General features: G+C 40.4%; 1 protein-coding gene across 4 annotated transcripts; it reads right to left on the reverse strand.

Moving 5' to 3' along the window:
• Positions 1-2,660: 2,660 nt before the first annotated feature.
• znf574 (zinc finger protein 574) lies at positions 2,661-18,841 on the reverse strand. 4 transcript variants are annotated; one of them, XM_047599462.1, is made up of 10 exons: positions 18,715-18,841; positions 16,044-16,201; positions 10,469-11,651; positions 10,160-10,374; positions 9,521-9,700; positions 9,223-9,311; positions 7,153-7,247; positions 5,600-5,748; positions 5,023-5,310; positions 2,661-3,635 (listed from the first exon to the last, which is right to left on the reverse strand). In XM_047599462.1, exons 2-10 carry the CDS (start codon positions 16,197-16,199, stop codon positions 3,075-3,077), a joined length of 2,916 nt encoding a protein of 971 aa, XP_047455418.1. In that variant the 5' UTR covers positions 16,200-16,201; positions 18,715-18,841; the 3' UTR covers positions 2,661-3,074. The 4 variants fall into 4 exon arrangements, with proteins under 4 accessions (XP_047455418.1, XP_047455419.1, XP_047455420.1 ...); XM_047599463.1 differs by having other exon boundaries at positions 16,044-16,204; positions 18,715-18,805; XM_047599464.1 differs by lacking the exon at positions 18,715-18,841 and adding an exon at positions 18,502-18,691 and having other exon boundaries at positions 16,044-16,204.
• Positions 18,842-25,119: the final 6,278 nt, after the last annotated feature.

Here is a 25,119-nt window from a genome sequence, read left to right on the forward strand (position 1 = left end):
TTTCAGGGCATTTAACGTATTCCGCTACTATAAGACAACAATATATTATATATATAATATATCTATATTTACTTATCTGTCTGCCTGTATCCGAGTTTTCTCAAGTAACCTTAATACATATGTTTACATATATTCTTTTTTAATAGCGAACATAAAGGTAATTCTTTGACAGTAGAAATGTCCATGTGTGCTGGCGAATAGTTCAAAATCTAAAGGTAACCAATTAATTTAATAGCTAGGCCTGATGAATAAAATGCTGAAATCAATGCATAAATGAAAAAAAATTCTAAAAAAAAAAACAAGTTAAACAGCTTAAATTAACATTCATATAACACAGAAATGACCATATATGTTAGAACAGGATAAAAGTAAAATATTTCATGGAGTAACTGATAAATAAAATAGATAAAATAATCAGTTAATGTTGTAGACGGCTAAATGGTAATTTTGCACAAAACATAAAGGTCAATGAGACTTCTAACTGTTAGCTGAATTAGAAAAATTAAATTAAAGAAATCGCTCCAAGTCACAAGTTGATATATGGTTGAAATTACTTAAATAACATTAAATTAAGGATTAAATGTTACTAAAACATCTTCTGCCACGGTAATTAGCATTCAAGAACAAAATTACACTGACCACATGAAAACTATAGAATGCCAAATATTGCTGACTGTGTTTTAAAGTGGTACTTGCCACCGTTAAAGCTTAGTTATCCACTTCATGGCTGCTCCACCATCACTCTTACCTGGAGATTAAAGCCGAAAACAGAGCTCCTGGTGTCCTCCACCTGCTCGGGACACGGTGATGTCAGCGGGTTTACTGCTGTGAGAGCTGAAAGCTGAATATGCACATTCCCTCCTCAGGGTCACTGGGGTATTTTTAGTGTTTATGATATAAAAAGAGGTGAGAATCAAAGGGATGCCCAGGGTGAGAGAAGCTACTCCGCGTGCTTGTTCCTCATTTTTTCATTTGCTACAAGGACATTCCTGAATCTGATGGGTTATTTTAGGGCCCATGTAACTGCATAATTGTCCATTTTATCTGGCTGCATTAAAGGATAAAACCCTCTCATCTCCCCCTGCGTTAACAGCTTATACATGGCATGAATAATTTAATAGACGTGATTGGGGGGAGAAAAAAAACACCACGCATGTAAGCACATGTAGGAGTTTATTTTCCTCTCAGCTATGTATACATGCATGATGGTAAAGCATTTAAGTGGTTTGCGGGTGCATCAGTGAAGTGATGAACACAAAAGCTATTAATTTTACCAGCAGCCATGTCAGTTCATTCAAGCAACAAATGACCGTTGTTCAATGAAACTCTTTTTGGAGGGTCTTTGAAATTCTTTACAGTGTAAGAGCTACCAAGGTCTATTTTATAATGACTTCTTTCTTTAAATAAATTAAAAAGCTACATTCATATTCAAGTGCCAGCTATATTTATGCATTGACATGTATCAGCATATGAATTGATACATCCTATATGATCTGTGAGCTCATGTCACCGCTGAGAGCCGCACATCATTCTGTAGACTAGGAAGGACTTTATCACACGAACACAAGTTGTTCTTCTCAGTCTGTTTAAGCATTCTCATCACAAGCCAAGGTTAAGCCGGAGGCTAAGGATTGAGCGCAGCCAGACAACATACTGTTTTCTGTACATTAAAGACATTTATACTGCAGACCGCTTCCCCCGGAGCAAGTCTCATGATTTCAACAGCAGCAGTATTGACAGTTTCATGATGCGTCTGTGTTCTTATGCTTTCTGTTTCACTGCTGGGTAGCAGGTATGGAAAAACAACACTCCAACCAAAATACCAGCTCTCGCGGTTTGAGAGGAAAGAGGGGGGAAACATGTATTTATCGACTGGTTGCTAGTTGACTCTCAGAGAAGCAATGAAAAGCAGCTAAATTCTTGGCGCCGGTTCCTTTTTGCTCCTCGGGAGCCCTCTATTTCCTGATATGCCTCTCACTCCGCAGAAATGCTGCCATTTTCCCATTTCAGTTACCCACACAATCATCAGCATTTCTGCCACCCTGACATGAAAACAAACGAAGACTGAGTGCCTCTGCGCGTGTGTGTGGTTTCAAACCCCCCTGTCAGCAATCACTGGGTGGGAGACAGCCATAAACTGCACTTTGGAAGCCTATAATGGGCGACTGCAGCGCTGGCAAAACTTATATCACATTATGCCTCTTCCCATTCAGACACAAATAGGATCATTATTTTTGATAACAATACAGCAAGTGCTGCGTAATTTCATTACGCTATTTGCCACAGTATAATGCTGTACTTCAGTTAAATCATCATAAATCTCGCTGGATCCCTGTTATTATTGTATTTAATTACAGCAAACAAATCAATAATAATGCCCTACAAATTATTGGAGCATTAGGGTTGATCTATACTCACAGCTCTACTTCATTCTGCCTTCCACTAACATTAATGCGAGGATGACGGAAAGAAACAGCGGTTTGAAAAGGTTGTACGCCACTGACTGGGCCTTTATATTTTTCAGCATGAGACTTAATAGCATTTGTCAAACGGCAAAGGTGTCAATTTACAGCGGGGCCTATAAAGCCCATCACATCAGATGGGAAGGGGGCGATACCCTCAAGTCACCCACCTAATAAAATGATGGACGCTCACAAGTGTGAAAACTGAAGCGTTTTATTATAAAGAAAGCAGAGAACATTTCACAGGCGACTGTGTCTTGCCCTAATAAATAGGGGCTGTAAATACACCCTTGTATACGATCAGGGACCAATTTGTTCACAATCTGTTTTTTAAATAATTTAAAGGATTAATTTAAGGTTCTTTCCTGAAGCTTTCCTATTTGTATTAACCTTACTTTAAGTAATTAATTTTCACTACTTCAACAATGGTATTAAATGGTAATCTACTACTCAATGCAGGAGTAGGTTTATTTCTGGCTTGAACATTTACCAAACTATATACATATGAGATAATAACTATAGTTTTTCAAACATTTCAACCGAACAGCACTCTATAATTATAATAATAATTTCAGAACCAAAGGTGTCCCAGTGCTCGTGTCTCCTTTGCTTTCACACCGTCTCCTCCACAATGAACTCAATGGCATGCTGTGGCGACTGGCTCGTCTCCACCATGGTGATTTCTCCTCCCAGAACGGAGGAGGGCAGGATGACGACCTGCGAGTTTTCCTCCATGACACCCAGCTGATCGGACGGGATCATCACGGTCTCTGTGCTACCTTCAGGTCCCTGCAGTACGTAGATGGTCTGCACGGTGCCAGCTTCAACCTCACCTGTGGCGGCCAGAGAAGACAGCGCCTTGGCCCCCTCCAGCACCTTCTGAACTTGGGCGACGTCGGCTGCGCTAACCACGTGCTCGGTGGTCTCCGGAAGCAGATCTCCGTGTAGCCGGATGTGTTTGTCCAGGTTGGAACGAGAGCGGAAGGCGGCAGGACAGTTTGGGCAGGGGTAGGGCTTCTCGCCGCTGTGGGTGCGGGCGTGCTCGGTGAGACGGGCGGCCACGCTGAAGCTCTTGCCGCAGATCCAGCAGCAGAAAGGTCGCGCGCCGCTGTGGATGCGCTCGTGGTCCTGCAGATGGGGCAGCTGGCGAAAACGCTTGCCACATGTGGCACACTGGTGAGCAGAATGGAGGAGAATGGGGAAGTGGAGAGTGTACAAAACACAAAAAAGGTAAGAAGACGGCAAGAAGAGTTATGCTCACAGTGCTACCAGTGCACAAACTCTACTGCAATTAATATTTTCTGAGTCTTCTCTTTATTTTTCTGCAGATGCAGCACTTCTGGCTGGGACAGAGAAAGAGCAGAAAGAAGACTGTATAGGGGGAAGACAAAGGAGGAAGGACAGATTCAAAGCAGCAGAAATGTTGTATGGTGTTGTATGGTTATATTGTTGTTTTTCATCTGATGTTTGATTTTGTTTTACCCAATCAAAGCCTGAAGATATTTGGTTTGATGTCACAGAGAACCACTCGACATTTACATTTCAGAAGCAGGAACCAGACAGCATTTGTCATTTTTAGCTGATTAATATCCCATTGTTCAAATAATTGAGTCTAAGCAAAACGTTGCAGCTGTGTGTATAAAAGAGGGTAAGAGAGGGTAAATCACAGAGCTGCACACAAAGTATGATTAGTTATACAACACAAAATGTTACCAGTGAAGTCAGCGCTAAACTATTTAAAGCGTGGAAGTAACCATATCAGCAATCAGCCATTCAGTAGTTACACCTTTAATGCCACATTAACATTTGCTTTCTGCTTGCTTCTATCTGAGTGTGCACAATGAACTGCAAATAGATACCTGATTAAACATTAAGCACTACAAAAGAATGACACTGTGCTTCAGCTGATTGCCACTGGGGACACTCAGGTTGAAACTAATCTCTGTTGACAGACGTGCAGTTTTTTCAAAAATAAAAAAATTACAAAAATACTCTAATAGAATTACTTTTTTTAATTAGGTTTGCTCTTTGCATACTATGCAAACACAGGTGCTCCTTCAGGAGCTCGCGCGATCTGTAATATAAATAAAAATGAATCCCCATAACTGGCTCTTTGTTTGAGAACGTCAGCTCCTTGAACCTTGTTCCTTAGAGTACCTGGAAGATGTGGCTCAAAGAAAAAGCCACAAACATTAAATCAGGCTTTTCTTGGCTGAGATGGGCTTGGGTGGGTCTATAGTTGATGTCCTGCCTCGTCACCAGAGCAGCAAAGAGAGAGGGAGAGAGTCCCAGAATAGTAACAGTCACTGAGGGGAGCTGACAGGCCCTAACTCAAGCCTGTCATTAATCACAGGTACACAGGGAGGGAGGAAACACCCGCAGGACGCACACTGCACGAATGGCCATGGTGTGGAAGCAGAGATTTAGCCGTAGCCATGACTGGGTGTGATGATTTGATGTACGGGTGTTAAAAGAATTAAATGAGGACAAAACATGATTCTGGAGGATGCCCAAATATTCCCTTTGTATGCAGGCGCACAAAAGCCATCGCACGTCTTACCTCAAAGGGCCTCTCATCAGTGTGTGTCCTCATGTGAACACTGAAGGTGGAATTGTAGGCAAATTCCTTGTGGCAAATCTGACAGCGGAAGCGGGGTCTGTTTTTGGACTTGCTGAGCTTTCCTTGGAAATGCGCCAGCACGTGCTCCTCCAGGGAACTGTTGCAGGTGAATCGGCGACGGCAAGGCCTCACTGGGCATTTGAGAGGTGTCTGTCCCGTGTGGGATAACCGATGGAGGTCAAGGCCCTCCTGGGTCATGCAACGGTGGCCGCAAAGGTCACATTCAATCTGAGAGAGGAGGAAAAGGGAGATGGAACAACCAATAGGTAATGACGCGGAGATCAGAAAGATGGAGGCAATTAATGGAAAGAGTGTCCTCATGCAGTAACTGTGATGCAACCGCAATGTCACAGTTTGATTCCATCATTGTTAGATGTCACCGCCCTTTCATCACACATTTCCATTCTGTCTGAACTGTCAGCAATGCATCAAGGGAAAACAAATCGCACCAAAACTTTGAGGTGAAGGGGGAAAAAATGCTTAAAAATAGTCATTAAGGGTTTTATATGTTCCCAACCTGTCCAGTGGAGCGTCCTCGACCCTGTCCCCGACCACGGCCGGCATTCTTCTCCTCGTCTGTGGTAGGACAACGCTGCAGGTGGATTTCCAGCACTGACTGGTTGATAAACTGGGATGAACAATGAGGACACGTCGCTGGCTGCTTGTCTGCAATGGAATCGTGACAGGTTGAGACAAACCTGTCAAACACTTCATACTAGGCCACATACAAGGCTACGGTGTTGTGTTATTATTCGATAGCTGGCTTGAGCTCACTGATTGCTAGATGCTGTGCCAACCATTGTGCGGCGACAGGTGGTACATACAGAAATGATTGGTGATGGGCAACAATGCCCAATCATTCAGATGCAGCCGGTTCTTCTGGGTTTAATGACTATTTACAGTGAGAACACACTAGGAGAGTTTAACCCAACAAATGTATGCTGCAGGATGGAAAACATGAACTTGTGTTGTACTGAGTTCAGAAAATAAATGGTTTGTCCATTTTTTATGTTGCAGGTGTAAAGATTTTCTGATTTCTGAAAATACACAATTAAATGGTTTTCTATGTCCATTCCAGTCAGAGCAGTGAGACGACATTATTTAGAGCTGTTATTATTTAGACATGTCAAGGTAGGAGTAACATCTTACTCCAATTATCCAAAAACATCCGTGTTTATTAATTGTAAAGACACAATGAACGCCACTGAGCTATGAGATGAGAGATTTTTACATATTAATTTACTGTCGACATCCGATAAAAACAGACCCAAACTCTTGGTGGCCTGCTTCTAAAAGCTGTCTGGGAATCTACTGGCATTAATGGTTCATCATTATGTCATAGGCCATTATGCCAACCTCTTGCAATCTGCTAACCATCTGTACAGTCTGTCCCGGTGGGGGCGATCCACTCTGCTCCCTATTGGGACCTTCTAATTAAACCTTTAATAAGGACAATCTCAGTCTATGGCCCTGGACTGATCAATAGATCAATCTCTCCAATCATCTTTCTCAGAGGAGCAACATACCTCTGACCCCTGCTGCACGCTGACTCTTCAAGCTTAACTAATGAGGTTGCCATGCCAACAGCCCCCCTGATTAAGATGAAGTGTCAACACGCTGACCCAATTCATTTACGTCTGCAATCCTCTGCCATTACACATAGCACACAAATCAATGGAAAGTCATTGACCTAATGCACTGGAGGAACAATGCACATATAACATTGGATGTATGTTTGTAAATAAACAAGATGGGCCACCCAGACGAGCTGATGGGGTCATTCATCGCAGACTTCGCATTTATCAATAGTAATTCACTGCATGCTGGACTGACAAGGACATAGTCTCTAACTGAGTTTCATTACAGGACATTAAGGCTTCAGTCTCTGTATGTTCCCTTCAGTTCTCTAAGACAAAAGCGTGGCCAATCAGACGAAGGGAGTGAGACATGCAACATGAATTGGACATTTAATGAATAAATAAATAAATAAATAACCCATGAATATGACTTGAATTGTTGCCGTGACGTTGGAGCTACTGATACATGCGAAGCTGAGGCCTGAACTCTCACCTTGATGCACGAGGGAGTGAAGGTCGAGATCTTTCCTACGTTTGAAGGCCTCTCCACATTCTGGACAAGGGAACGGGTGGCTGGTGTGGAGCAACCTGTTTAAAAAAAACACACATATTTACAACTGTCAAGCACAAACACAATTTATATTATGCTACAAAATTATACAGTAGACCTCAAATCTGGAAAATGGAAGACAGCGACATGTGTACCTCAAATGTAAAAGCAATGATGACACTTCATTTACTGTAGGGCCTAATATAAAGCCTTATAAAGTCCTAATTCAGAGACGCATAACAATAAGTTATGTTTTGGTTTTAAGCCCCCATTCTGTACGTGGGGGGCCTGTGGGAGGATTACCGGTGAGTACGTGCTCAGCTGTGCTTAAGGTCAAATAAGGAGTATTAGCACAGCGTATAACTGCTGGAGATAAAAGAACAGCAGTAAACAGGGAGGAGTCAGAGTTAGGGCATGAAAGACTATATTTATCCATTGCATAACTTTACGCTGGGTGTAGCCTGAGGGGAGGAGAGTAGTGTTAGGATGTATTCACCTAATGCTGCATCAGGCCTGCTTTTACAGCACGGGGGGAAAAAAGAAAACAAATACAGCTACTCTGGGCACCTTCTCTTTATCAGAGCAAACACTTAACACACAGAAAGATTATACTGTATGTACTGCATTATCTCACTCTACTAAATCACACTGCTTCAACTGAAATACTTAACCACACAACTCACTTAAAGCGGGATGCTAAAGGTGATTTGCAAGGACCCTTCAAGGCCTGTGTAAAAGGCCAGACTGTTTCTGTTCCCTGTTAAATAGACAATAGAAATCAATATTTCAGGGACAGCTGGCCCTGAGGCAGCTGGCAGGAGAAAAATTTCAGTCAAGGCCACATCTCCTCTGAGCCAGATGTTCTTCGATGAGAGGGGTGACATTGTAACCATAGGTACTAGTAGGAACATATTTGCTAAGACGCTAAGGTGATTTATTTATTATCTATCACCAAGATGAATGAATTGGTTGATTGTTAAAAATGTCATTTTACAAGAAAATAAAAAACATCTGTATGCTGCGGCTGCTTAAGACTAAAGATCCTACTTTGCTTTGTCTCTTTATAGCAGAAAACCGAACATCTTTTTTGAATGAAGGTGCATTCCTGAATTTAGGAATTTAAAAAAAAGAGGATGATGAACGAGCAAACTCTATCTGCTCATCAAATGTGCGTTGCATTCGAAAGCTCTGAATAAAATAGTCCTTAATTTATCACCGTTTTGTCAAAAATGAATCATCTTTTTCGAACAAAACCATTTGAGGACGTGGCTTAGATACTGATGAGCAATTTCCATTTTCTAACATTGGATAGACCGAATGATTATCAAACACATTAGCAGCAGTTTAACTGACACACTAACACTGACTCCTTTTCCCCAACAAATACAATATATATTGGTCCTCTGGTTCACACACTGGTTCTGAGATCAAAGGCAATCAGAAGCGTAGTAAGTGAGCTGTGAACCTTTGGAAGATTTAGTCTGATTCTGTTCATCATAAAACATTAAAGAGCTACTTTTGGGTTTGATTTAAAAGAAGTGACGTCCACAGTACATGTATATGAAATCTAAAGACCTTTAATCCTTAAGTGTTTAATGTCACATATAGAATCTGGAGCGTTTATCCCCGACCCCTAGTTTAGCCAGGTAGGACAAGACCCGGCTTTTCTCTCCGTCCTGGGTCGTTATCATAATCATCTTAATTTACTGGGCTTTTGTCCGTCAATCATATGTGGCTGAGGCTCAAGGGCACCCGGGGATCTCAGCGTGTTTGCTACACAGCTTAAAGGTCTAGCTCAGTAGTCAGACACAGCTCAGCTACCACAGCTCCTGGCGTGAGGGAAGGTGGCTTATCTAAATCCTGCCGTGGGTTCTATCTCAAATTGTAATTCAAATGTATTTATGTGGTACACAGAATTGGAAGATGATTTAATACCGACACCTGCCCGACGCGTTGCTGTTATTTCCATCAACACCTACAAATGAAATAATGTATATATAAATGTGTTATTACTTGTGATGGTTAAGCTGATCCACAGTGTTGAATCGTGAAGGACAGTTAGGACACGGGTAGAGAGGGGCCTCACTGTCCAAAGCACAGACCTGCTCAGAGGAACACAAAGGACACAAATGCAGGGAAAATTAATTTCAAATACATAATAAACCAACCATTTCAAAAACGTGACTTAGATGATTAGCAGATAAATCACTATGAATCATTACACTTAAAAATGATTTCATTTATTATTTTTCTTTCGGAACCAAATAATTCGGTTTGAATGTTATTTAACAAACACAATGGCAGACTGTACCGGTTTGCGTCCACGCTTGCGCCGAGGCTCCGTTGACGTGTGAATGCGTTGGTGTCTCTTCAGGGTAGCTGCTTGGGAGAAGTTTTTGCCACAATCATCGCAGCTGAAGGGCTTGTTGCCCGTGTGGCTCATACTGTGACGCAACAGGCTCTGGGAGTTGGTGAACGACTTTGAGCAAACCTTAACAACAACAACAATCAGGATTAGTGTCGGCTGTTTTGAGTGCTTTTGTGCAAAGGTTTGGGAATTACGGGATAAAATGCTAATTTGGAAATCTGAACATGATTATTTTTTACTTCACAAATTAAAATGAATAAAGAAACTGAGAAAATACTAAAATAATTGTCGTTTCTGCCAAAACACTATCGCAGTCTTCAACTCTATTGTCTTGTTGTAGACACAAAATAAATAAAATGTATGGTTTTCATATATATTTTATTATTATTATTTTTCTTGTGAGAAGACACCGGGGAACCTGTCAAATATAATGAGGTCGTGGCTCAAATACTTTCAGCATCCAATTCAAAGCATTACATCATCCTATCAAAGTCAGCTGCACAACGTAAATGATATTTACATGAAAGCAAACCATGCCTTAGACTGATGAAAGGGAATTCTGGTTAAATTTTTCATTGGCACCTTGCATGTGAAGAGCTTTTCTCCAGTGTGGCTGTAGACGTGTGTGCGAAGGAAGATGCGCCGGGTGAACGTCTTGCCACAGTGGGGGCAAACGTGGGGAAGTGGCGTTCGGGCCCAGTCTTGCAGCAGCTTGGCAGGCGGAGGGTGATTTGTGTTGTCTGAATCTGCTGCAGCGCTGCCCTCTGATTCATCTTTACTGACTGAACCCTTGTTTCCTGACCACATAAAAACAGTTTAAGGCCAAAACACCCTGCAAGTAATGTCTTTTTTCCCCCCAAATGGGTTTTTAAAATGATAAATTCGACTTACCTCTGAGTGCATTGCTGCTCAGGATCCTGAAAGAAGGCCTGCTTCGCTTAGAAAGAGGAGAAACTGATTCACTTGCAGAGGCAGATGGGGAAAGCAGACGCTTTGTGCTCTGTGGGCTGTCTTGAGGTATAGTGGCGGCTGTTTCATCACTAGTCTCGGCTCCATCTGCCACCTCTGTCGCTAATGTGAAGCGATGCTGCTGCCGATGGTACAGATACTGGGTGGTGTTCATGAAGCTCTCGCCACACTGGGAACAAGTGTGCAGCGGCTCCTCCAGGTTATGCTTCTGCTTGCGATGAGTGACCAAGCCTCCCTCCTCGCCGAAGCTCTGCCCACAGTGGGTGCACATGAACAACTCGGGCTGCGCGAAAGGGACGGTGACGGTGGTCGTGGAAGACGTAGCGTCCTGCTCCTGCACGTCCATGCCGTTGCTCTGACTGCAAACTTCCTCTGACGTCACCTCGGGAACCGCGGCCGCCTTCTCCTCGCCCTTCTGCCTGTGTTGTTTGCGGTGATAGAGGAACAGGGTCGTGTTTAGAAAGCTTTCCCCACACACGGAGCAGCGGTGCAGAGCTTCCTCAAAGCCATGCTGGGTCTTGCGGTGGGCCACGAGTTCAGACACCATGCCAAAGCACGAGCCGCAGTCCACACACAAGAGCAATGGTTCAGGCTTAGGCTTTTTGTTTGCCCCTCTCCTCCTGGTAGATGAATCATCCTGACTGGAGGCTGCAGAGGCGACCTCAGATACGGAAGGATCAGCGCTTTGAGATGAAATAGTCTCTGCAGAATCTTGTATCTGTCTTTCTTCTTCAGGATGATCTTCTAGTTCTTTTTTAAGATTCCTTATGGTTTCACTCAGGGTAGCGTCATCCAGATTTATTTGTGTGGTTACAATCTGGTCTGAGGGGGTCTCTGGCTCAGGTTGTGAATCGGGATTGTTCTCGAGGGAAGGAGATTCCCGACATATCCCCTGTTTACGGTGATGCTGCCAAAGGTCAAGGCTCTTGAAAAGTTCATCGCAATCTCCGCATTGGTAGAGGATCCTCGGCTGGTCTGAATGCATGCCCGCAATGGCTTCAGCCTGCTTTAGTTCACTCTTAACCGACTGCAAGACCTGGGAGTGTTCTGTTTGGATTTCAATCTGTGGAACAGCAATCGTCCTTGACACATTTACCAACTGTTGCTGCAGAGACAAGACAAAAAGCAGAGCAAATCAGAGGATATCTTCAATATTTCAACCGTCTTTTCTGTGTATAAATCAAATATGAAGTTAATTCAGCCATCTGCTTTGTTTTATTTTCTCTGGCAGATGAGGGACAAGAATTCAGTGTTGGGGTACTGAGGTCAATTAGTGCAACATGTGTTCAGAGCCAAGGTTCCTCCCAGAGCTCCAGACAACCAAGATAAGGCCTCAGTCTGGCCGATAACTATCAAAAGGTCCATCAGGGTTGAATGGGTCAGTCCGCGGGGTTTTACATTCGCTCGCTCCATTCATTTGGATGATAAAAACAGAACAACAAGGTCGAGGTTAAAGGCGCTTGGAGCTGCCTCAATCACAGCGGTTCACCAGGACTCAGTCTGTAATGACTTATAGGCTCTTTGCTTTAGTATAATGGTTAGTTTAATAGCTTCCTGACTGCATTTCAATGCATTTTATTCTTACACAAATACTGATGTTAATGTTGTGCGTGTCTTCCTCATTGAATAGAATGAAAAGGTGTGTCCAACATTTTGAATGGTAGTGTATGTATATATAAGATGTAATTTATGCTTTAATTACCAGTTCACCCAAATTAGGTCAATAACAATTTGAAGGAGTGCCATTTGCAGTATTTTGCTCGTTTCTTTTTCCTACAAGAATGAATTATAATAAACAAAAATCTGAAAACGCCTGTTACACATTGTCTAATATTGTGTTTCGGGTGAGGAACAGGCATCTTTTAGTTTTAGACCCAGATACTTCCTTTGGGGAGAATTTCTTGGCGAAAAAATAACTTTGTTTGACTGACTGTTTTTTTTTTGTCTACATCAATGAAAACCTGCGAAGGAGCACAAAGTCAAGATCAAGACCGAGTTTGAATTCATGGGGGAAGTGAGAATGTTTTTTTTTAGCTTCTGTACTAAAGTTATCTTAAATGCAGGAGGACTGAGCTCTCTGTCCAACTCGGCTCACCAAAGAATTCACTAAAGCACTCTCACTAGAGAATAAAACTCCCACATGGAAGAATAGACAGTCTTGACATGACGGCTACGCAACATTAAAAACCTGTTTTGACATAAATTGAATGATGTTGTGCTTCCATTTAACATCCCATTGAAAACACCACAATAACAGTTTAATTTGAAGATGGAGGCTTATCTGCATAAACTATGTTTTTATCTGTGATTGGTGCGGACGTTTGGTTTCAAATTGTAATTGACATTAGATATATACCCAAAAATAGTATGGCTTCACCGTGCACTGCTAATTGTTCAACTAAAACAAACAACACATGTGAGTGAAGAGAAATGGCCTCAGATCGGTTCTACGAGTTTTGCCTCTTTTCTCCTGACAGAACGAAGAATATGTATCAAAGATTTTCTGTTTTGTTTTTCTTAATCGTCGTTTTTTCTTACACCACCCGCCTGAAATATTTACTAGTCAGAGCACAGCTTGACTATGCTCTCTGCGTATTATTAATGGTTAAAACTAAGCAAATTAAACTGGAGGTGTGTGTGTTTTTAGAGTGTTAATGAGCGACGGGGCTGCAATGACTTGCTTACGTTTTCCGTGACCTTGTTAATGTAAATAAGTGGATGTCAACGCGAAACAATGATTACACTAATCTCTAATTACGGCGGCTCCCACTGCCAAGACAGAACAAGATTGATAGAAAAAAGTCCAAAGCTTCTACAGAGACAGAGTAGGCAGACAGGTCACTAAACTGAACAGTGCTTTACACAAGCACTTCTATCTGTCGGCTTCCCGACCTCAAAACAACATAACGTAGGTATTAGGACTATTATAGAGAGTTTTGTCTGACTGATGGTTGGTGGCCATTGCCTGGGAGTAGCTGTAGTGTTCTCATTTGTTGTTTTTCGAACAAGGACTCAACAAAGACTCCCCAGAGAAGATACTAATGGCCTCTATGGCAGCGCTGCTTTCCCATGCATTTTTGAGTTGTAAGCGGTTTGTTTTTGAACATGTGCACCTATAAAACTTTTTTTGTGAATTGTATCATTAGGTAAAAGTTCAAATGGGTTCTTTGTTAATAGATCTTATAAAATATCTAGCAATGAATACGTCTGAATAACAAAGGATTAAATTGATGAATCTGAAAGTGATTGATAATTTAGTCAAATTAAATAAATGTTGCAACTTGCAACAAACCCACTTAAGTTAAAAACAAGGTCCATGAAGCCAGAAAGTACCCAGGTTTTACAGCGTTTCTCAAACTGCTTCATCTATGAGAAGGCCAACGAGCAATCCATCAGGAGACAGGGTGTCATTGACAGATGCATTTCTCATGCTCCTCTTCCCGCTGGCGGCTCAGGATGCAATACGTCTGTCACGAGCGTCACTGTGCTTTATGGGCGTGTGCTGAAGACCATGAGGACAGGAGTCCGGGCACAAGCTTAGACAGCCGTGGCCCACTGCTAAACGAGGGCAAGCGACTGCTTTTAACCCCGAGAGCTTTCTGGAGCCATCATGCGAAAAGCAAAAGAAAAAAGTGACTACGAGACAAGACTCGGCTTAATACATCAAAGTTAAACAGAGTAACTCATCTCATTATACTAATTTTAAACTCTGAATTTCAGATACTGTCCTCGTAGAACGAACGCATTCCTAAAGAGGATTTCTACAAAAGAGACACATACCTTAAAAAAAACACGAATACAAAGCATTATGTAAAAAATTCTATGACCTCGCAAAATAACTATGAGCCAACAATATTTACATATAAATGCAAGCAGGATGCAGAGGGAAAAACTCTACAAAAATCAATTGTGCTGCTCACCCACAGAAGCACGATGGTAGGATCGCTACCAAATGACACCAAAACAGATAATTCGTTATTACTGAAGCATGAAGAGGAGTTGTCCAGAACCTCAATGTGGCCAGCGACCTTTGTCAAATGTCCTTCTCTTTTGCTCTCAAACGTTCCTGCTTTCCTCCAATGTTCCTCTAGTTTACCCAACTGATGCCAAAAATAAACCAGTACTTACTATTGTATTGCATCATGTAACTTCTCCATTAAACCGGCTTATATGCTCTGACTTACCAAAATCTTGTGCACATCAAAACGGTGAGAATAGGGACTGCCAATTCTCATATGCCCACAACAGCTTATTCATAACATAAACGTGTTACGTTGCACATTCGCAAATATAAATCCTGGTTTAAAAACATCCATAATCAATCCACTCGCAGTCCTGCCAAGGATGCTACACCTGTTTGCCTCACTAGTGACTCATTACTCTGATAAACAACCTGCTAATGTGTTACTCTGACATAATGCTAGACATAGAGCAGTTCCAGGTAGCACTTGTATTTAGAAACAAATGCGTTGTAGCTCAGAGAGAAATCTGGAATTGGGCACTATTTATTATGGGAATCTTCAAATCTTCAAAATACGGGATACGTTTGAAAACGTGTATCAATTTGTGTTGTCTCAAGTAGAGAATTATTGTCTTCTCTATGAAAAAAAATCCTAATCTCAATAATAATTTTACCTTGAATTAAGATGCAACCTACTGGTTATTGTGTGGATACAATTATGAAATCAGAGTACACCTAAATCAGCTATTAATACTAGAGTAATACTAACAACGTACCAAGATATTCCCCTCCCCGGTCTGATATCAATCTTTTAATATTCAGTATCAGCCCATCCAATAAGTAATAAACAACGTTTCCTTACTTATATTCTCCTAGATCACGTTTGCACTGTGTGACTGTGCTGAGTTCAATAAATAGTGGTGTCAAAGTTAATGTGGTGTGGAGAAGGTAGCTGGTACCTTGACAAAACAGAATCTTCAACAGATGGTGAAAACCTGTGTTCTCTACTTCAGAAATAAGGTGGCCGTCCAACGCCATAAACTCTGTAACCCTCTGTGTGATGTTTTTTACCTTGATTCTCTCTTGGGGAAACTTTTCTCTCTCTTGTTTAAACACGGCACTGAGTGTTTGTTGATTTTCCTGAGCAGCCTTGTGCCTGAATTTACTTCTTTTTATGTTTTTTTTCCTCAGTATTTACTTAGTTGGTGAATCAAGTTGGTAGTATTAAATGACCATCTGCCAAAAAAAAGTGTAACTGACTTCATCTTTCAGAGCAAAATACTTCCACAAAGCATGTTTATTCGTGAGATTTGGTTCCTCTTCTTCAATCAATTTTTGGCAGCTTTGACACTTTCCAACCAAAAGTAAAACAGAAGAAGAAGTTGTTATCTTCTGCTTCTTTTTTGGCGGATTTAATTTCTGTTTCCTGACATGATTCAGACACTTTGTGTGGTCAGTCTGGGCTACGTTACTGAGTTTGCTAAAATCCTAACAGGCAGTTACATGATAAAAAGCGGAAGGCACGCCGGTGCTTACTCTTGTCTGCAGCATCGGAACAGTGACGGCAGTAGTTCCAGGTGTGACTGGCTGATCCACCTCAGCAGTGCATGTCAGCTGGTGCTTAAGGACCTCTTCCAGACTGTTGAACTCCTGGTAGCAGGGGAAGCACATGTACACCGACGAACTCTCCATGGCTGCTGGGGAAACATAAGTTAAAAACATTTCATGAGAAATGCAGCAATGTAAAAAACTGACTGAGATACAGATGCAACGGTTCACAAAACTAATGCATTCCCCAGACTATGAAAGTAACATCACAACGTGAACCTTTCACAGATACAACCTCCCCCCCAGTGCTTTACGTATGAAGTTAGGTTGTGAACATTGCCCTCTCCTGATGAAAAGAAGCACCTGCATATATTATCAAGACAGCAGCTTGGACACGAGCACCAGGATGCTAATTCTGAGGTTGCCAAGATGACTCACCGAGTGCTGAGCCTAAGCTAATTGTTATTTTAACCATGAGTTTGCTACTCAGATGGAGACCTTGCAAAGTCTTTCTCTCTGTGCCATTTCATGAGCTAAGCTGATGTTTAGTTTCAACATCAATTAGACATGTACTGTAATTGGATGCGCTGGAGGTGCAGTCTAGCTCATGCTGCCGTCGAAAGTAACTATAATCAAAATACAGGCTCTGTAATCCTTCCCGCTCACTAGAACCCAACGTTCAAACTGCACCATTTGACAAAGGAAGCCCATAAATCAAAGAAGCTCACTGAAAGGCACATCTCTGTCTTGGAAAAACATTTTCTTGTATTAATTATAGCTTCGACAAATAACTAATATTCTATGCCTTTGTTTTGTTGTTAAACACAATTAAAGTGGAAAATCAAGGCATCAATTCTATAAGCAGCATCCACCTACTGAAGATGCATCTTTGAGAATGGGTGACAAATCTAGACTTTATTAAGGGCACATTGCCAAAAAAGTAATTCCCTAAACCACTATAGGTTATTAGCAAATGATGTAGTGGCTGCAGATTTGATTTTCACTACTTACTATGTACTGTGTACAACTCTGCAATATCCGCAATAATTATATTCAATCATTTTTCGTATTTATGCCAGTACTTGGCATATTCTTTTTATTATTCTATTTAATTATTTATGTTTTACACCCTTTCTTATTTTTCTGCCCCTTTATGTGTTGTTGCAAAATTCTATTTCCCCATTGCAGGATAAATAAAGGTTTTCTTTTAATTCCAATTGATCAAGTATTTTACAGTTACCACATGCACTGTAAATAGGAAATATGTCATATGACTGGTACATTTCTAAAAGGTTTAGAAAAAGTCTCTATGGCAAAGACGTGAGTTTTAATAGACACCGCACACTGGACAAATTAGTTAATGGGGCTTGTTGGTCATAAAAGAAAAATACAGAACATGAGCACACAACAAAACGTCAAATAATAAAGCTCCACTGGCCCATGTTAAAATTAGTCTGGGCTGGTATGTGTCCATCTTGTTGACAGGAACAATACTGCACTTGCATAAAATGGTTAAATATAAACCACTTTCACCTGAGTCTGGCCATAAAGAATCGACCGCCATGTGATCAGCATCTGTCTCTATCCGTTTACCTTTCACCAAGTATAATATCCCCTCCAACACATGTTTTTAAATGAGTCAGGTGGTCTAAACTACAGGTGTCAAACATAGGCCCGGAGGGTCCACTAAAAGTAACTACTATTCCTAGGGTTCATAAGACACATGACACAACATTGAGACCTAGAATTTGCAGACATTGCACTTATTTTTCTAAAGAGATGTCTGGTTGCTCATTTCATGTTTTATAATAGTGCAGTTCATTAAATTTAAACACTTTCATAATGCACTTCTTTGCATTAAAGCAAAGGGAAGCCTTTGGGGTTGTCGTTTTTTAAAGATGAGTATGCTATTGTATCACTGGATCGGCCCATTTGACATCAAATTGGGCTGTATGTGGCCCCTAAACTAAATTGAGTTTTAAACGTTAACGTACTTCATGACAAGCATGAAGCTAACGCTAGCTTTCACTTGCAGGGGGGCTAAAGTCACACCACTGCTAAACGACAATAAACGGCGGACAAATAAAAATACCAGTCACTCATGGCTCAAACAGCTACTGTCAAATGCCATGCCCTGTGTTAGCTTCTTGAGCTGTTTTGGAGGGGATCAGGGAAAGCTAAACAGGTAACGTTAGCATGTCAATGCTGGCTAATGGCCGCTGGCTAGCAGGCTGTCAGGCTTTATATCTGACCAGGGCAGTGTTGCTGACTTGCAACCATGGCCATCTTTCTAACACAGCTAACGAGATCCTGTCGTGGTAGCTAGCTCCCTCGCTAGCTTTGAAGCTAACAAAACAGCCTCCAGTCTCATCCTGAATAGCGGGCGTCGATTCCACGCTAGCTCGCTACGAAACCCCTTTATACCACTTGGACCAGTGGTGCTTACTTTCTGATACCAAGGAGAAGAAGAAGAAAAGACCGAAGAAGGAGGGCGGGATACGCTTCTTCGGTGGTATAATGGCGGCGACAGACTAAAAGTTAACATTAGCTGTCTCCCCCCGTCGAAATCCTCCATACGTCAATACCACTCTGCAATATATCAGCGAAAAAAAAGTAGGCTTTGTGTAGAAATAAGTCAAATTAATTCAACTAAACTCACCGCAGTCAGACGTTAGCGGTCGCGGAAATAGGACAACTTCAGTTTTTTAGCATGTTAGAAGCGTCGTTCTCATTGGCTGTCTGCGTCGCTTCCTGCACCAATAGCGTCAGAGTACACATAACGCAGGGAGTTTGTAGTCCAAAAGCGCGCCAGGCCAGCAGCAGCAGCAGAGAGAAACAGAGACATGGGGCTTGGAAAAGATCTCCAACTTAAAATTCTTCTACTTACTGTATTCCACTGTGTTTTACAGAACAGGATTAGGAAGAAAAGAAATAGCAGGATTTATTTCTTTATTTATTTTTACATTTAACTTATGTATCGAATTATTCGTCATTAAAATGTATACTTCAATTGTAAATCAATAAACAAATGATATAAACAATATAAATTTTATTTGTACATTCAAACCACACAACAGCATTAAGGTTTGGGGAATTACCCTTGCATAAAAGAAGCTGCTTGACATAAAGGCAGATTAATCAAGAATTAATTTCAGCCTGCGGTAGATGCTGTGCACTGATGTCAACATCACAGTGTCAGTCTGAGATAGAATAATTCAACAGAACAAATGGAGCAAGTTCTCCAAAATGCACCAAAAAACTACCTTCCAAATTTCTTTAAAGATTTGTAGAAGTGTGTACAGAAGAACTGATGGTGCTTAAAAGCTAAATGGAGCTGCTCACATCATTATAATTAACACTGATTTGATTTGTTGTTGATTGCACTTTCTCTGAAGTGAGAAGATTAAAAATGTTGTTGCCATAATTTCTGAAATCCTCCTCAGTTTAGTTCCTTAACTATTTGCACAGTCCTGCACGTAGACAGATAGCGGAGGGGTGTATTGGTGTGTGATCAGTGAAGGTTATACACTATTGATCCACAAATTGTATAAATCAGGCAGCACCATTGTTATACCCACAATCTAAGGTTGTTACTGCTTGAGTGATTTTATTTATAAAGTAACAACCAGTTACTGCCCCTCATGATTTATCCTGCTTATTGGACAGGTCATGTGGCTAAACACTCATCATCTTCATTCTCCTCAGAGTGTGTACAGCCAGCCACATGGTGTATCTCAATTTTGCTGCATCAAGTATTATATACCAAGGTCAGTGGAAGTATAGACTTGTCCACTCCACTAATTTCCCCGAATTACGCTATGCCCCTGTATGGCCCATTGGCTGATTGGGAGGATGAGCTACTCCTCTAGACTGCTTAACTCCAAATGGTATTAAAGAGCCAACCAGGCATTGAGCCAGAGGGGCCAGGGCCACTCCACAGAAACTCTACAGTCTGTGCAACACACTTCAGAATAACATTATTCAACCTTGACATATCATATCATCATGATGACGGCTTAGCAGTCATGCTTTTTATTGAAGGTTACGGTTGAGAGGCTGCAGGTCCCAGGGGAAGGCGGATGTCTTGTCACACAATATTGATTGCATCCTCACCTGCATCTTCTTGTGTTGATTTCGTGACATATCCCTCTCTTAAAGCTTTCAGTGGCAGCCGCATGTTTGCTCAAGTGGTAATTGACTCATCCTTTAGTTAAAGGTTCATTTAGTAGTTATCGATCACATCACATGGTTACAAGCCTATTCGCTTTGCCCACACTTTCAAAAAGATGTTAGCTTACAGACAGCACAATTTCACACAGATTTTAAAAAACAGTGAAAAATAGTGCGTCCAAGATCTCCAAGATCCTTCAACCTCGCTGAGCCTCCATCAGTAAGCTATCCAAAACATAACATTTCATTAATGATAGATTATGTTGACAATATAATTGATTTTGGAAAATTCAGGCTTAATTTCCCATCAAAACAACACAACAGATCAGCACAGTATTTGGTGACAAATCATATTAACCTGTAAATGAAGAAATTATTACCTTTTGTTTTTTTTTTTTGTTTTTTTTTTTACCAATAATTACAGGTTAGAGTTTGATTCATGATTACTAAAACAAAAACAGATATTTATCTTGGCCATTTGATCCTACAGTTAAAGAAATTTTACCTAATTAATTTATTATGGAATCCATTTATGTATTCCGTTTATTGAATACAATCTTTTGTGCTCTGCGAAATCACAATCCCCAGCACATCTTTGAATTGTCTGCCAGTTTTTAATTAGATTACATTCAACGTTTTTTTTTTTTTTTGGTTTTGTTTTGTTTTTGGCAATTTTCCATGTGATAAGTCTGATTTAGTTGATCTTATTGTAAATACAGTGAAATGCCACATTGATACATCCAAGTGGAAAAGCACCAAACCCGCCTTTACTTCCTGTAAACTTGTTTCTGCAGGTGATGTCTTTCTTGTCTTAGTGCCAGAGAAAGGCAGATTTATTTGTATTGTACTCTTTAACAAGACGATTCAAAGTGCTTTATATAGATATAAAAGCAACAAGCAGTAAGACAAGATGTAATATAATACAATTATGTAATATAATAAAAAGAGTAGAGCTAAATTAAAAAATAAAAAAGGAAATGTGCAGCCTTTGTTTATGTGCTGGTGTCGCATTTTGATTTGACTTAACCACTGTTAAAATGTCTCTGCAAGGCCTATTAACAAAGAGAGACCAACAGCTGTGCCAGGCCACACAAGGACAAACTATTAATTTATCTGAGTGGAACCTAAGGGGGGCGGACTTTAAGTTAACCAAGAAATCTTAGTCAAGCACATGGAGGCAAAGGTTCTGCCAGAGCCTTTAAATATTTTTCTACTCAAATACTGTGAAAGGCGAAAGAAGAAAGTTCACTCACACCCTGAGACTTCATTAAACCATGCTCTTCTTTTACAGCGGATGCTTGTCTGAATGGAAAATCTGAGTCGTTCTGGAGCAGAAGTGTAGCAGACAGGTACTTTTTTTATGCAGCCCTGAAGATGCTGAGCTATGTTTGAGATGTGAGGTGAAGATCATCACAGTTAGGAATCAAGCAGTTATGTGACCTGAATTCATCTCGACTGTTTGAGAGACAATCAGCTAAACAACAGCGTAATGTCACTGAAACCACAGCATGAACACGTTAATATCGATGAACCAGCACAGAAACCCCAGACACCGTGTTCACAGATCTGATATAATCAAACTGCTCTAGTGCATGATTTCATCAATCAAGGACAAAAACACTGTCGGTGACATTTGCAATATCATGGTTCCCATAGCAACCGTCCATCTCATCTCATCCATTTCATCATTACTCAACGGATCCTGTGCAGAGTTCACTGATCCACCTGACTCAGCTGCACAGCTTATTTTCATTATTGCTTTCATTAAAAGGCTTCATACAAAGCAAAAGCATGCCCTGCGATTCATACTTGATTAGCTATTATATAAAGCTCTGCATATAAAGTGTATAAGATATGTTTGATGTAAAGAGCACACCACACTTACTTACTGTATTGTCAACATCTGAGAGCTGGAGTCAAGGTAGGTGACTTGTTTTACACTGAATGCAGAGTTGCTTAATGATCAGCAGTCAGCATTTGAATATAGGAATTATTATTTAGATAACAGAACTTAATATTTGCACACATTAATGCAGAGACTTTGTGCAATGACTACAACTGCAGATGTCTAACACACACATACAGACGTAACAAAGGCAGTGTGGTCAGGTTACAGAGAAAATGTGTCGTCATACACAGTAATTAACTCTGTACTAATTAAAACATAACCGAAGGTGTAATGATACTCTAGTGTGAATAAATTTATCCATATGCTGTTCAACATAATCATAATAATATGATTATTATTATATAACTGATTCATTGGTAGGGTTAGGGTTCTTTTTTTAAAATGTATTTGATGTAAGATGTATTGATTGATGTAAGGCTTGCGAGGAATTTCAACTAAGGTGCATATTAGATTTTAGATTTGCAGTCAGTGAAGGCTCCCAGTCACCCACATCATTTCCTGAAGACGTTACTTTGTTGAGTGGTGAAACTTTACATGTCCAGTTGCCTTTATTTCAGTTAAACTTGTTGCACTCATCTTTCATACATATAGATGGACTTGTTGCACGTAAAGATGAGTAATAACAGAATGAAAACAATGCACAATTTTGTTAAAAAGTAGGAAGGAGAAGGGAGAATTAGAAGACAAAAAAAAACGTTAAACACACATGCAGAACATATAAAAGGTACAAATATGATTACATATCATACAACCAGGATAAAATAGCCAGCATTTAAAGTATTAATTTTTTGAGCGAAACTTTCAAAACTATTATTTAAAACTATTATTATTGTAATATTGTGCTCATAAGGTTATCAATATCACAGGTGAGTAGGCTGGCAAAAATAAATATCAGAAAATTAGGTCAATAAATACTTAAAATAAGAGCCTGTAAAATACATTTTCCAATTTATTTTATTTTTTTATTTATTATAGATAGGTTTTTAGGTCTTGTTTAAAAACATCTGTGGTTTATGTGGCCCTCAAGTGGTCAGGGAGGGTGTTCCACAGCCTCGGAGCAGCAGACGAAAAGGCCCCCATGCTGCGGAGTAGTAGATGGGCGATACGGGCCTAAAAATTTATCCCAATAAATTTTGCCTTTCTAGCGGTAACGATAAAAATCATGATAATAAAATATTATAATTCCAATCCCTGTTCCATGTGTCCAAAAAATTTGTGAAATGAAAAAAATCTTTGATTCTTGTTTTTTTCTTTTTTTTTTTCTTTTAGTTTTCCAATAGAATATGTTTGTTTTTAGAGTGCAGTGATGTAAACCAGTTGATACTAGGCTGGGTTGGGATCATTCTAAAGAGATAATTGATTTTGACATTGACATTTTGACTGTTGCAATTCTTCCCGTATGGATGGGGTGGAGCATTTGGGGATGCAGCCATCCAGTCTCCCGCACTCAGTTGGGGGTGGTAGGTTTAGTCCAATATATTGAGTAATATGAAAGTTTTAAAAACTGAGCTTTATGACTTTGTGCAGGGAATTGGATGCGGATTGGAGGTACAACAAAATGTCATCTGCGTATAAGCTGATCTTGTGATGGTAATTGGAAAAACAGATGCCCTGGAAACTGCGGTTCTGACTTCAACTGCTTCAAATTTCAGTGAATATGGCAAAGAGATGAAGAGAGTGGACATCCCTGTCTTGTTCCCCTGTGAATGGCTTTGATATTATTCCATTGGTGATGACGGTGGCCATGGGTGAAGAGTATAGTGTTTTAAACCAGTGTATAAATTATTCTCCAAAACCAAATTTTTGTAGTGTTGAAATAGAAATGTATGTTTAACTCTCAGGCTTTTTCATTATCAAGAAAGGTGATGGTTTTGAGGTTGTTGGATTCAGAAATGTTTATCAGGTTAGAAAGTCTGCGCATGGTATCTGAGGAATGTTGGTCTTTAATGATCAGGATATATTATCTCATCTCATCTTCTACTACCACTTATCCTTACTAGGGTCGTGGGGGTTGCTGGAGCCTATCCCAGCTGTCACTGGGTAAGAGGTGGGGTACATCCTGGACAGGTCGCCAGTCTATCGCAGGGCTAACATACACTGCCAGGAATTTTGGGTCCAATGAAAAAAAAAATCACATTGGGACCCCATCATAAATAAATAAAATTCTTTTAACAATAAAGAAAGTTAAATAAACTCAAAATAAATTAAGATAATCCCCTAAAAATAATGAAAAGAGCAAGTTTTTATGTTTTTTTTTTGTTTTGTTTTTTTGTAAAACATAGCAGCACATATTGAAACAAGAAAATAAAGTGACTAAATGAATAGGTTTTGAGGTTTGAAATACAGTCAGTAACAGAACCAGTGACCAAATTAAAAGGTGGGTTAACATGCTTGAGTAAGAACAAAGGACTGGCCAATACTATTGACCTTTTGATTAGAGGAACCTTTACTGCCGAAATCAAGTGAAAACAACACGAACATCACTTATTTTACTACTATATTTTATTATTCTATTCAAATTTTATAGTTTTTATGATGATGGTTTAATAATTTTCTCCTTTTTAAACCTGTCTTTTGGGGCTCCTGCAAACAACCATTTGCACTCCTATGGGCAATTTAGAGTCCCCAATTAACTCACCAAGCATGTCTTTGAAGGGTGGGATGAAACCGGAGTACCCGGAGAAAACCCACACAGACAAAGAGAGAACATGCAGGATGTATTATATGAGGGATTACTTTTTCGATGTGGGGCTTTGCTTATTATTTTAACATCTGTGTTGATAGTGATAGTGTTAGTGGCCAGTAACTGGAACATTGTGTCAGGTCTTTGTCTGGCTTCGGTAGTAATTTCTTGGCACATTTTCATTAATAGTGGTCAAATAGTGTCCCAGAAATTCAGCAGGGGGGCCGTCCAAGCCAGGTTTTTTTATAGTTCGGCATTTGCCTTTAAGTATTCATCTTGTGTGAGTGGTTTGTCCAGGATAT

The sequence above is a fragment of the Mugil cephalus genome, chromosome 11 (assembly GCF_022458985.1).
Source record: "Mugil cephalus isolate CIBA_MC_2020 chromosome 11, CIBA_Mcephalus_1.1, whole genome shotgun sequence".
Lineage (NCBI taxonomy): Eukaryota > Metazoa > Chordata > Actinopteri > Mugiliformes > Mugilidae > Mugil > Mugil cephalus.

What these genes read in the sequence shown, in the direction of transcription:
- znf574 (XM_047599461.1), bottom strand. Translation starts at nt 17,619, where the DNA reads ATGGCGGTCGATTCTTTATGGCCAGACTCAG. An exon ending in TTCTTTATGGCCAGACTCAG is followed by an intron (nt 16,202 to 17,588) that starts GTGAAAGTGGTT and finishes TTTCCCCAGCAG; the next exon opens with CCATGGAGAGTTCGTCGGTG. An exon ending in TTCCGATGCTGCAGACAAGA is followed by an intron (nt 11,652 to 16,043) that starts GTAAGCACCGGC and finishes TTGTCTCTGCAG; the next exon opens with CAACAGTTGGTAAATGTGTC.